We start from the raw sequence: 14,045 nt of genomic DNA on the forward strand, positions 1-14,045 counted from the left end.
ACATTGTACTCCATCTGCCAGACCTTTGCCCACTCACTTAGAATATCTATATCCATTTGCAGACTTTCAGTGTCTTCTACACACTTTGCTCTACCACTCACCTTAGTGTCATCTGCAAATTTTGACATACCACACTTAGTCCCCAACTCCAAATCATCAATGTAAATTGTAAACAATTGCTTAGGTTTCTTGATGCTGTCAAATGTTGCCTCAACATCAGGGAAATTCACCCTTAACTCTGGAGTTCAACTGTGTTTTCCATGCATACACTAAGTCTGTAATGAAGTCTGTAATGAGTTGAGTGGTCCTGGCAAACTCTAGACGGAGCAGCAGTGAACATAGGCCTCCATAGCATAGCATATCCACCATCAATTTGATGTTTGAGTGTAATCTAAGGGGGCAAAAATTTAGCTGGATTGAATTTGTGGTTTTTTTTATGAAAGGGACAATTTTTACTTTCTTGGACTTGTGCCACTTTTGTAGCTGTAGAACAGTTTGCCTGGGAGTAGGGTAAGTTCTGAAGCACAAAAATCTTCAACCTAATTGCCAAGAAGTTGTCAGGGCCTATTTACTACATTCAGTACTTCATATTTCATAATACTTCAGGAAATTAATTGAATTATCTTGAGTCTGGCACATATGGTGGTTGGGACCTGGGACATATTAAGGTGAATCAGCCATCAAGCACTTGTGGATGAAAATTGTTGCTTCAGCTTTGCCTTTTGTACAGATGTGCTGGGCTTTGCTGTCAGGAGGTTTCCCATCTGATCATTTTTTCATTGGCAACCACCATTCTAAACTTTCAAAATGCATATATAGACATGGTGTTGTAACTTTGCCAGATTGGCACCTCGTTTTTGTTGTGGTTGGTACTACTATACAAGGTAGTATACTGAAATGAAAATTGGACTGTTTTAGAGCTGAAATACCAGCAAAGCTTTACAACTTGGAAATCAAGTGCTGCACATTTTCAGCTGTACCAGTGTTGCTTTTTGAAGTGGGATGGGGTGAGAGGTTTTGAGATGAGTGGCACAATTTGTGTTAAGGAAAGTTAGTTATGGAGTTGTGGGGTTCCAGGGCAGCAGAAACATCCAGAGCCTGTACACTGAAAGTATTGATCTCTTGTCTCTCCTCTGCTGAGGAGAAAGACTGAAAAACCAAGATAGCTTAAAAGAAAAGAATTCATATAAGGAAAGCCTTCCTCCTGCTCCTCCTCCTCCTCCTGCTCCTCTGATGCTGCTTGGCCTGCTGTGTTCATCCAGCTCTACACCTTGGTATCTCGTATAAGGAAAGACCTAGGTATACTGGCTCAACAATTGAACTTACAAACAACCATTGTTTATAGACAACAGTATGTCATCAGTGCTAAAAAATATAGAGGAACTGGGAGACAATTTAATAGACCCTTAAGGTCTAGACTTTTGACCTTCCAAATTTTGTTAACCCTGTCTATATGTATTTTCCACCTATAATATGTCAAAAATTTGTTTTTTATTTCTGACTTAATTGTGAATGAGTGTGAGTATTTGGGCTTTTTTTTAAAAGAGATATAGTTTAAGTTGTCTAGGCTTAGATTAGGAACTGTTTCTTTTCTGTCTTTTGTTAAAATTTTGTGAGACAGTAAGTAGTATTTTTGTATTGATGATGAAACTTGGTGCAAATTACTTTTGTCATGAATGTCAGTCAGTCAGGCAAATTGGTAATTTTGTGCTGTAATTGGAATTTTATACATTTTGGGATGGCTTGTGAAATAATAGATTTTTGATAGACAAGGGGTTATTGGGAGCACACCGGAATGTGCAGTTGAGTCCACCGCCATCATTTTATTGAATGGCATAGCAGGCTTGTGGGTTTGAATGACCTACTCCTCTCATTTTATTTCTTCCTATGTGAGAAGAAAGTGATTGGTCCCATAACTGATGTTAATGACAGATTAAGGGGTGCACCTTGCCATTAGAGTTCAGATTGTGATTGAGTACAGTTCTGCTGTTGGTGATGGACCATAGCATTGCGGATGGCCAGCTTTGAGTTACTGGGTCGAGCATTTGAGGGAGGAGGCGTGGGTGGAAAACGTGGTAATCTTCTGGAAGTTGTATTGTTCATTTTTGATGAGATGCCATGACTTCACGGGATCCAAAATCATGTTGAGGACTCTTATGGAAACTCCATTCCACCTCTGTAAAAGAGGGGTGGTGAACCAAACTGCTTGTATTTTTGTCATAGGGAGTTTCTTCTGTCATCATTACCTCCTCGCTTGTGGCAGGTGATTATAACTGGCAATTTGAGAATTTCAGGTCTTGAACATGGCAGCCTTCTATTAAAAGATAAAATTTGATCTTTATTCATGTGACTTACTTTTGTAACGGGAGACTTAAATTATCCAAAGACTGGATTACTGACCATATAAGGCACAGGTGTTCCTGAATTGTTAGGGAGAGTTTCCTACAGCAGTATGGGTCCAGTCCAACAGTAAAAGATGCATTGTTGGACCTGGTCCTTGGAAATGAAGCGGACCAAGTGGAGAAAGTGGGGAATGTTTTAGGAGACAGTGATTGTTGTATCCTTAGATTTAGGTTGGTGTTGTAGAATGACATGAACAAGAATCCAGAGCAAGAAAAATCAGTTGGTGCAGAGCTGACTTCAATTGGGCTAGAACAGAGTAGAGTAGGATTGATTGGAGCAAGAGTTTGGTAGGAAAATTGGGAACTGAACATGGGTCACCTTCAAGGAGCAGTTGAAGCATATTCCCTCTAATGTAAAAGTTAGGACAAACAAATCCAGAGTTCCCTGGATGGCAAAGAAGGGAGATGTAACGTTAGGAAGAAAAAAGGTGTTTTTAACAAGGGTAAGGCAGAAATACAGTTGAGAATCAATGTTGATTGGGGAGGGTGAAGAAAGCAAAGAGGAACTAATGAGAAAAGGCTTACCTAATATGAAGGAAAATCCCAGCTTTCTATATGCATATAAATAGTAAAACAGTGGTTAATGGACAAGTAGGGCCCATCAGAGACCAAAAATAGGATTCATAAATGGGGACAGGGGACATGTCTAAAGTGTTGAAGTAAAACTTTGCATCAGTCTTTACAAAAGAGGAGGATGTAACCCAGTCCATAGTGACAAAGAAGGAAACTATTGCTAGAAGGGATCACTTTTTTTTTAACAGGGAAGAAATCTTTGATAGACTGTTAGTACATAACAGTAGCTCCTTGACAGAAAAGTGGTAAGTATCCCTGCCTGTCATGTGGAAGATTGGGGTTCAATTTCCCAAGGGGAGTACCTGGCACCTGTGAGGTGGGGTGTGCACAAGTTAATTCATAGGGTCCCTACAGTGTAGAAACAGACCATTTGGCCCAACAAGTCCACACCGACTCTCCGAAGAGCATCCCACCCTACCCTATCCCTGTAACCCTTCATTTTCCATGGCTAATCGACCTAATCTACACATCCCTGGACACTATGGGCACTTTAGCATGGTGAATCATCATCATAGATATCATAGAATCCTTACAGTGTGGAAACAGGTCCTTCAGCCCAACAAGTCCGCACCAACCCTCAGAGCATCCCACCCAGACCCATCCTCTATAACCCACCTAACTACACATCCCTGAACACTACAGACAATTTAGCCTTAGCCTGCACATCTTTGGACTGTGGGAGGAAACTGGAGCACCCAGAGGAAACCCACGCAGACGTGGGGAAAATATACAAACTCCACACAGTTACTCGAGGGTGAAATTGTACCTGGGTCTATGAGGCAGCAGGTCTAACCACTCAGCCACCGTGCTGCTAAGGAGTGCTTTTTTTTTTGCGGGGAGGCATAATGCCTCAATAGTTAGTAGTGCTGCCTTACAGCACCAGGGACTCGAGCTGGATTTCAGTCTTGAGTTACCATCTGTGTGGGGTTTGCACCTTCTCCCTTTGTCTGCGTGGCTTTCTGGCAGGTTAGGTGGGTTGACCATGCTAACCTGCCCTGTAGAGTCCAGGGATGGAGAGGTTAGGATTAGCCACGGTAAAGGAAGGGTTTTGGGGAATTGGGTGGTGGGGGTGGGGTGTGTGTGTGGATTCGATCTGGGTGTGATGCTCTTTGGATGGTTTTTTGGTAACTTGATGGGCCAAATTGCCTCTTTTGAAGCTTAAGAATTCTATAATATTAATAAGGCATTGGGACCAAATGAGATGCTTCCAAAGATTTGAAGGAAGTGAAGGTAGGAATTGTGGAGGCACTGCCCATAATATTTTAGTCTTTCCTGGACTCGGAGGGAGTGTCAGAAGACTGGAGAATTGCCAGAATTATTGTTCAAAAAAGGCTAATTCCAGCAATTACTGTCTAGTTAGTTTAACATCAGTAGTGGGGAAGCTTCTGGAAAAGAAATTTGGGATAAAATCAAGTCTCTTGGAAAAAGATGGGATTAATTAGGGAGAGTCAGCATGAATTTCTAAAGAGGAAATCATGTTTAACTAACGTGCAGTATTTTGCCTTGGGAGCTTACAGCCCGGTGGCCTGATTATTGACTTCACCAGCTGCAAAATCTCTCCACACCCAACCTGTCCATGTTCCGACTCACCTATCTGCTCCACCCTTCCCACTGACCAACCACAATAACCCCCTGTTGAGGTTGATTGGCTCAGCGATCTGGTTTGTTGTTCCGCAGATGTTTCGTTACCGTGCTTGGTAACATCCTCAGTGCAGCCTCTGATGAAGCATCGGTGTGTTTTCCCGCCTGCTTTTTAAACTCTGGGGTCCATTGCAATGGATTGCCTCACTTCCGGGTTTCCTCCGTAGTGGAATGTATATGGGATCGAGTTCAATGTGTTTATTAATAGCCTGCTTCGTGGAGTGCGATGCTTCCAGGAATTCTCATGCTTGTCTCTGCCTAGCCTGTCCCAGGATCTTGTTGTTGTCCCAGTCGAAGTCGTGGTTCTCCTTGTCCATGTGGATTGAGATGAGTGAGTATTGGTCGTGTCTTTTTGTAGCCAGTTGGTGTTCATGTACTCTTGTTGTTAGTTTCCTTCCTGTTTGTCCAATGTAGTGTTTCTCACAGTCTCTGCAGGGGATCTTGTAGATGACATTGGTCCTGTCCATGGCGGGGAGTGGGTCTTTAGTTCGGGTGAGCACTTGTTGTAGGATTGATGTGGGTTTGTGTACCACTCTGATGCCCAGCGGTCGTAGAAGTCTTGTGGTGAGTTCTGACGTGTTCCTGATGTAGGGTAGTGTGATGAGTGTGTCGGGGCGTATAGAATCTTTCTGATGCTGTGCCTGTAGGCATCTCCTGACCCAGTTCTTTGGATATCCATTATCCTTGAACACTTGGAAGTGGTATTCCTCCTCCTCTTGGCGTAGTTCCATGTTGCTGCAGTGTGTTGTTGTCCGGAAGGGGAAACACTACATCGGACAAACAGGAAGGAAACTAACAGCAAGAGTACATGAACACCAACTGGCTACAAAAAGACACGACCAATACTCACTCATCTCAATCTACATGGACAAGGAGAACCACGACTTCGACTGGGACAACACCAAGATCCTGGGACAGGCTAGGCAGAGACAAGCACGAGAATTCCTGGAAGCATGGCACTCCACGAAACAGGTTATTAATAAACACATTGAACTCGACCCCATGTACATTCCACTACGGAGGAAACCCGGAAGTGAGGCAATCCATCGCAACAGACCCTAGAGTTTTAAAAGCAGGCGGGAAAACACACCGACGCTTCATCAGAGGCTGCACTGAGGATGTTACCAAGCACGGTAACGAAATGTCTGCGGAACAACAAACCAGTTTGGCGAGCCAACCAACCTCAACATCCACAACCCGAGCTACAGATCTACTCCAAAACCTTAGACAATAACCCCTTGCCTGCATCCACCTGTCTCCATTCTACCTACCCTCTCCCCATCTCCACCCCCCTCTCTCTGTTTATTTCTGGGCTTCTCTCCCCAGTCCTGATGAAGGGTTTCTGCATGAAACATTGACTTCCCTGCTCCTCAGATGCTGCCTGACCTGCTGTGCTTTCCAGCTCCACATTTATTGACTCTATCTTTCAGCATCTGCAGTCCTTACAGTCTCCAATGGAAAAGATTGATGAGAATAATGCTTATAACATGGTATGCATGGATTTTCAGAAGGCATTTGATACAGTGCCTCATAGCAGACCTGTGAGGAAAGTTTTAGGTAATGGTGTGAAAGAGCCAGTGGCAACATTGATACACAATAGGATGAATTATAGAAAACAAAAAATAATGGTCAGAGGATATTTTTGGGTTGGATGCAGGTTTGTAGTGGAGTTGCCAGAGGTTGGAATCGGGATTCTTAGGTTTCCTGATGCATACTAATGACCTGGATCTTAGTGTGCAGGGGACATATTCTAAATTTGCAGGTGACACTAAACTTGGAAGAATCGTAAACTGTAAGAAGGGGATAATGTGGCACTCCAAAAGGACAAGTCCACAGGAACAAAGAGGTGATGTTGAACGCTTGTTAGATCTCAGCTGGAGTGTTGTGTGTTGCTATGGGTGCCATGTTATAAGAAAGATGTGAATGCATTGGAGAGAGTGCAGAAGCAACTTACTAGAATGGTTCCAGGAATGAAAAGCTTCGCCTATGGGGATAAATTGAAAAAGTTGGGACTGTTCTCCCTGCATAGAAGAAGGCTGAGAGGAGACCTGATCAAGATTTTTAAAGTCATTACATGCTTGATAGAGTAGATAGGGTGAAGCTGTTTCTGCTTGTAAAAGAAACAAGACAATAGGGCAACGTTTTAAAAGTGACGTGCAAAAGAAGCAAACATGATATGAGAAAAATCTTTTTCACACAGCGAGTTATTAGCATGTAGGATGCACTGCCTGGAAACGTGATTGAGGCAGGTTCAATTTAGGAATTCAAAAGGGCATTGGGTGGTTATTTGGATAGAAATAGTGTGCAGGAATATGGGAAAAGGCAGAAGATAGGTAATAGAATATAGATACTAGATAACAGGGCCAATTGGCCTCCTTCTGCACTATAATTCTGTGATTCTGAGACTTGATAAATGACATGAATTTGTGCATTATATAGTGAGAAACATTTTTTTATTGGTGGAGAAGTCTAGGTAGGAAAAGTAAAAAAGTCACAGAGCATACAACCTTATAATCAGAAGCAGGCCCTTCAGGAGAGAACTTTAGAGACACTTCTTGACACCTTGGCATCTTACTGAAGTGGCTGGTGATAATGTGTGAGTTAAGCACTTGACAGACCATTTGACCATGGAATGTTCAGCCAGCACTGATCTTTCCTGAGTAGTTGTCTATATTTCCGTCATAAATTGTATAATTGCATGTAAATTGCATATGGGTTTTAAGACAACTTAGCCTGCAGCTTGCTACTCCACGTTGTGTCTGTTAACAAGTTTAGGTTTGGAGGGGTTTTATAAAAAGAGATTTGGATAATTATTCATAAGAACATAGAAGGTGAAGTAGAAATCTGATGAAGGTATTCAAAACTTGGAGATCGATGAGGAAAAGCTGTTAGGAATTTGGAATACCAAAGGATCCAGTAACTAAATTAGCAGGAAAATGAAGGAAGTAGATGTTTAGATTAGAATCTACACTCTGTGTCAGTCATGCCTGAGTGGATAGTTTTCTTATCTTCAAATGAGAATGTGGAGCAATTCAGGCTGATATTCTTGTGCAGTGCAGACGATGAGACATTAAACCTAGGTTCTGTCTGCCTGTCTTCAGGTGCATGTCAGGAATCCCATGGCACTGTTGGGAGAAGATCAAGGCTGTCCTTTGTGGTGTTTTAGCCAGTTTTTGTATCCCACAACCAACACTGGAGTAAAAAAGATTTTCCCCTCGTATATCTCGTTGCTCTTTTTGGGATTCTGCTGCATGCAATTTCAGCTGCTTGACCATAACTGTGATTTACAATACTTCAGTCAAGTTCAAAATATTTTGATATATTCTGAGGTTGCCAAAGGTGCTATATAAATTTAAGCGTTTTGTCTTTTCTTTTTATAAAAAGAGTTTTTGATTGTAATTGGATGAACTTTTGAAGAATAAAGGTTTAAAAGAGCAGGGGAATGGCACTAATTAATAAGATTTGTCAGAGAGCTAGCACAGGTCTAAAGGGATGAATGGCCTTTTTTGAACTTTTGGATTCAATCACTGTCTAATTCTGAGTGAGTTCAGTAGCCATTTGTGAAATTTTTGTAGCCATTGAAATGCTTATTTTAAAAGCAAACTCACACATGGATACTGCATAGCTATTAATAAATGTTTTACCTGATATTTATTACACATAAATATGCTTTTAAACTTAGGCTCAGTCCAGGCTGAATGAGTCGAGTGAGAAGGTGGACTTATTAAAGCATTCTTTAGAGCAGAGATTAAATGAGCTCCCAGAAGATCATCCAAAAGGCTGTATTGTTAAAGAGGAACTTGTTATGTCAAGCTCTCCAGCGTTCAGCAATCGGAATAGCACTTCTTACCAACAGAACCAGTATAGCACACTTTACAAGCCATCACCACTGACAGGTATGCAATCTTTTTTCTTCCTTATTCTTTTGAATGTGGGTATCCTGAACAGGCAGCCACATAGCCTGTGAGTGGAGATACATGTAGACCAGCCTGATTTCCTTCCATGAGGGATATTAGTGAACCAATTTGATTTCTAAAGCATTCTACCTCAAAATTTTCAGTGGCTAGATTTTGCTGTTAACTATCTGTGAACAGCATGGCGCATTCTCTCCTTGTGCCCTTGTCCTTTGACTTACTATGGGATTTTGCAGTGGAATGTGCTGTTAATTTGAGATCTAAAAAAAACTCTCCAAGGACGTTGTACAGCCTTTGTGAAGCAGGGCCAGCAACTATACATCTCTTGATACAATCCTATTTAAGAATCTTTAATGAGAGACTAACCCAGAAGTTATTGATTCATAATGGCACAGAAGGAAGCCATTTGGCTCATTGAGCCCATACCGGCTCTCTGTAGAGAAATCCAGTCAGTCCCATTCTCCTCTGCTATCTCTGTAGCCCTGCAAGTTCATCCCCTCAAGAGGCCAACAATTTCCTTTGGAAATCAACTTCCAGGTCATTATCACTCAGTAATTTTGTTTATAAAGCCTTCATCATATGACTCCACATGTCTTGGCCTGATTATCAAGTTTGTGGCCCCTAATCCTTGTACCATCAGCTAAAGGAAAAACCTTTCTTTATCTGATTTACAGCAGCATAGTGGCTCAGTGGCTCGCACTGCTGCCTCACAGTGTCAGGAAACCCAGGTTCGATTTTAGCCTTGGGAGACTGTGTGGAGTTTGCACGTTCTCCCTGTATCTGTGTGGGTTTCCCCCAGGTGCTTCTGTTTCCTCCCACAGTCCATAGATGTGCAGTTAGTTGGATCAGCCATGCTAAATTTCCCCATAGAATCCAGGGATGAGCAGGCTAGGTGGATTAGCCATGGTAAATGCAGGGTTATGAAAACACGGCTGGTGGTTAAGTCTGGCTGGGATGTCTTCAGAGAATCAGTGTGGACTCGATGGGCCGAATGGCCTCCTTGCAAACTGGAGGGATTCTAGGATTCTTGTTAAATAACTACCAAATCACTTCTTCATCTCCTTCGCTGCAAGGGCAACAACCCTGGCTTCTCTGACTTAACCTTACAGCTAAAATCCCTCTCCCTTGAAACAGTTCTGGTAAATATTCTCTACACCCTCTTGAACCCTCATGTCTTTCCTTTTCCTAAAGTGTGGTGACCAGAGATGGATGTACTATTCTATATGTGGCCTACCCAGAGCTTTATAAAGTTTCAGTGCAACTCCCTTGCTTTTGTACTCCGTCCTTCTTTATGCAGGCCAAGATTCTGTAAATTTTGTAGGTGACAGGATATATTCGAAGTATGGTTAACAAAGGTCTATCACTGGAACCCTCAGGCCCAAAATCCTTGCAACTGCTTTAGAACCGTGCCATTTAGTCTGTATTACCTCTCGCATTCCTTCTGCCAAATGCTTACTTCACACTTCTCTGCATTCAGTTCAACCTGTCATTTGTCTGCCAATTCTGTTAACCTGTCTGTGTCTGTTGCATTCTATTTGTATTATCTTCACTGTTTGCCACACTTCCAAATTTGGTATCATTGACAAATTCTGAAACTTTTCTCTCTCCTAATGTCTATCTTATTTATACGCCAAAAAAGAGCAATTTTCTACCGCTGACCATTGGCAAACGCTGATGTCTATCATTCCCTGGACACTTCCCCCTCCTATTACATGAGTTTCGGTTTTGTTGCCTGACCCACGTTCCCCCGCCCCTTTCTTGCATAGCTCGGAAAGTTACGGGAAGCCCTTGCAGCCTGGGATGCAAAGTATCATGCCATCCTCTCTCATCATAGCCGCCTTTTGAGATACATCCTGCCCCTCAGTTGTCAGTCCATCCATTACCTTCACTGCTCCCACTCCCACTGATATTTTGCCACCATTCTTTTCTTTAGCAAACACTGATATAAATGCTCATTGTGTGATCTAGCCTTGCTCTGCCTCTAAGCAGTGACACTTACTTAGTCCCTAATAGGTTCCACATTACCTCTTACTACCTGCAATTGGAAAATTTTTGGGTTACCTTTCGTGTTGGCTGTCATTCTATTTTTATTTTCTCTTTGCCAAACTTAGCTCCCTTTTCATCTGCTGTATTTTGTTTGGCCTGCTTCTCAATTCACCTGACATGCATCAATTTTTATCTTTTGGATTCTCTTTCTCTTTCTTCTTCTAAGAAGCTTTGTATCCCTTAATCTTTCATCCTTGTTGAAATGTACTAATCTATACCTAAAATGTCAGCCCCTTAAAAAAGCACTCATTGTTCTATTACAGTTTTACTTGACAGTATCTGGTTTTGTTTTATACTGACTAGATTTCCCCATTGCTCTCAGCTCTATTCCAATTCAGACAATTCATTTTAGATTGTTCTTTCAGTTCTCCATCGCTTATCCAAACTGTATGGTATGGTGCTCACTCTTCATCAGCTATTGTCCCATAGACACTTGGTTCAATTGGAGCAGCTCATTCCTCAGCACCAGATGCAGCAATATGTCTTTTCTAGTTGGATCAAACACATATTGGGTTAAGGTGATTCTCCTGAACACGTTTCAGAAAATCCTCCCCCTCCTGATCCTTTACTCTAATATTGCCCCAGTTGATACTTGGGCAATTAAAGTCTCGGTCTTCCTTCCAATATCACCTCTGTATAGTTCTTGCACATGTGCAATCTGAGTTTGTTTGCTTTGCAGATCAGACCAAATGATTTTCTTGCAGAATATTCTTGCCGTCTCAAGGACATCCTCATTTTCTGGCACTTGGATGCCTTTCTGAATCAGTACTGATAATCAGCCTCCCATTTCTCCTTCCCTTTCGTTTCTTAACACTGTGAATAGTAAACTGCCAGCCCTTATCACTTTTGAGCCATGTTTCCATTTTTGCCACTACATCATATTCCTATAGGTATTTGTACTTGTAGCTCACTCATCTTATTCACGGTGCTTTGTGCTTGTTGTAAAACTGCCTTTGTATTCTTCAGTCCTGTTAGTCTGCTCCTATCTATTGTTACTACTTCCTTCCTAATACTGTCCAACATTCTTAAAGTCTACACATATTTTTCCTCACTTCTAAGATATCCCACCCCATCCCAAATGCCAATTTAGTTTAAATTCTCCCCAGCCATACCAGTGAACCTTGTCTGAGGGCATTGCTCCAATTCCTGTTGAGGTGTAGCCCTTTCCTTTTGAATGGGTACCTCTGCCTTGGAGGTGAACTCAATGGCCCGAGACCCTGAAGCACTTGCTCGTGCAATATGCCTCAAGCCTCACATTGATCTTCATTGTATCATGTTTCAACATTCACTGTTGTATGCAACTGGGAATAATCCTTCAACGTAGGATGTACTGTAGGATCTCCTCTTGCTTTCTCATTGCCATCGACTGTACTGCAAATTCTGGTCGTGGGCCCTGTAACATATTCTGCATGCTGTCTGTGGGGTTCTTCTCCCTGACACCAAGGTAATATTATACCATGCCTGAATATGTTGTTTGTCTCCCAAATTGTGGACTCGCCTGTAACAATTGCACTTCAACTTTTCGCTGCTCCCTCCTGTGTTGCTCCACTCATTAGCAGCATGATTTGGATTTCACTCCTTTGCCGTGTCGTCCGCAGTGCTGAGTATTCGTTTGAGAACTACACGCCCATCTTGGAGACTCCTGCAGTTCCTGCCTCTTCCAATTAGCTCTGATCCTCAGCTCTTACTGCCTGTGGGGTGGCCCCCTCCAGGAACTTGCAACCTAAAGAGAACCCGACCTCCCTGATGCACTCAAGTGACTCGAACTGTCCCAAAGATCAGAAATCCTGAGTTTGAACTTGAGCACCTGGAAATGCTTGGAAAACATGGTGTCCAAGACACAAATACTGTTTTGTATTTCAGTGATGTAGGAATTGCAAGCAGCGGGCCTTAGGTATCCAACCACAAATCAAGAAAAAAAATCTCCGTTCCATCTTTTAGAATTTTGTTTAGTACTTGAATAAGTAAGTGGAAAATTTGCATGCCACAGGGTAAGGAATGGGGCAGTTGGGCACATTATCAAAAAGCCAGCACAGGTGGACTAGGCAGAATGGCCTCTTTCTGTGCTGTTTGATTGTCCAAATATTTCGAGCTGTTGGAGCACAAGGAGTAGGACAGATATTTTCTAATCAACCTGACACTATGTCACATCTCTGGAGCAAATGGGATTTGAACTCAGATTTCCTGGTTCAAAGGTAGGGACACTGCCACTGTACCAGAACAAAACCCATTGGGAGTAATACATAAAACAAAAGACAGCTCCAGCCAGGTTTCTCTCTGAAATGTTGCGTATGGTGGTTACATCGATTTTGGGATTGTAAAGATGGTCTCTAGGACTGGTAAGGATCAAAATAATGGAGAAATAATTCAGATTGAGAGGTGGGGACAATATGTGAAAACAGTCCGTTTCTAATTGAGTTGGACTACTGATAAAGCACAATTGGTTGTTCTGCTGTTTACTGTTTGCTTGTTTCAGGTACACTGGAGGTCCGGATCGTTGGTTGTACAGGTCTTTTAGAGTCTGTTCCAGGGCGATCTCGTGGGTCTGGTGTCCCCTTGCCTGCATACAGTCCCAACGAGAGTCGAACTTCTTTCATGAGCAGGACCAGCCGGGGTCTGTACGGAAGAAGTGGAAGTGGCAGTGGCCGCAACCTCGTTATCAAATCTGAAGAGTTATCCAGTTGAGTGCATTTAACAGAGCTTGTATGTTTTCATCATAATGGTTTGGCTGTGAGATTCAAAATTAGCTAAGGGGTTTTCTCTTGCTCAGTCAAAGCTATCAGTACATTCATAATATCACAATGAGCAGGAGTGGACCATTTGGCCCCTTGAGCCTGATCTGCCAATCAAGAAGGTGATGGCTGTTCTGACTGTGACTTTACTTTCACTTACTTACCTGAGCCCCTAAAGCCTTTGATTTGCTTGCCAGTCAAAGGTCTGCCCAATGTCAATGGCCCAGCATTCACTGCTGTCTGGCAAAGGAAATTCCAAAGATTACATTGGGATTAAAAAAATTCTTCCTCATTTCTGCCTTTATGTAGATGACCCCTTATCTTTAAACTGTGCCCCCTGGTTCTAGATTCCCCCATGAGAGGAAAGTTCCTCTCAGCATCTACCCTGTCAAGACTCTTGGAATCTTGTGTCTCATTAAGACAGTCACTCATTCTTCTAAATTCCATCTTTCCTCATAAGATGATAGATGAGCAAGCTCTTCAGCTCCTTTTTATTTGATGACTTCTTGCATTGAAAAAAATGCAGTCTTGAAATTTAACACTTCAGAGAATTATGTCATGAAGTTATGCCATTTTTGAAATTTACTGTTTCTATTCCTGTATAAGTCGAATTTTCTTAAGATCAGCTGTTCTTTAGGCAGTATGTAGGAGGTCAACATGTACACAAGTAATTTTTGTGAGGGCAAGTAATATTTGCGAGGTGTTAAAATCATTGCCAGTTCTTGGGACTGGCCAAT

General features: G+C 42.2%; 1 protein-coding gene across 1 annotated transcript in view; it reads left to right on the forward strand.

The window, feature by feature from the left end:
- pkn1a (protein kinase N1a) overlaps positions 1–14,045 on the forward strand; it is a 255,923-nt gene that overhangs the window by 129,468 nt on the left and 112,410 nt on the right. The window contains exons 7-8 of the mRNA XM_048617854.1: positions 8,299–8,512; positions 13,053–13,256. Of these exons, the coding sequence (XP_048473811.1) occupies positions 8,299–8,512; positions 13,053–13,256 (418 nt within the window). The remainder of the gene's footprint in view (positions 1–8,298; positions 8,513–13,052; positions 13,257–14,045) is intronic.

Source organism: Rhincodon typus, chromosome 38 (assembly GCF_021869965.1).
Source record: "Rhincodon typus isolate 14 chromosome 38, sRhiTyp1.1, whole genome shotgun sequence".
NCBI lineage: Eukaryota > Metazoa > Chordata > Chondrichthyes > Orectolobiformes > Rhincodontidae > Rhincodon > Rhincodon typus.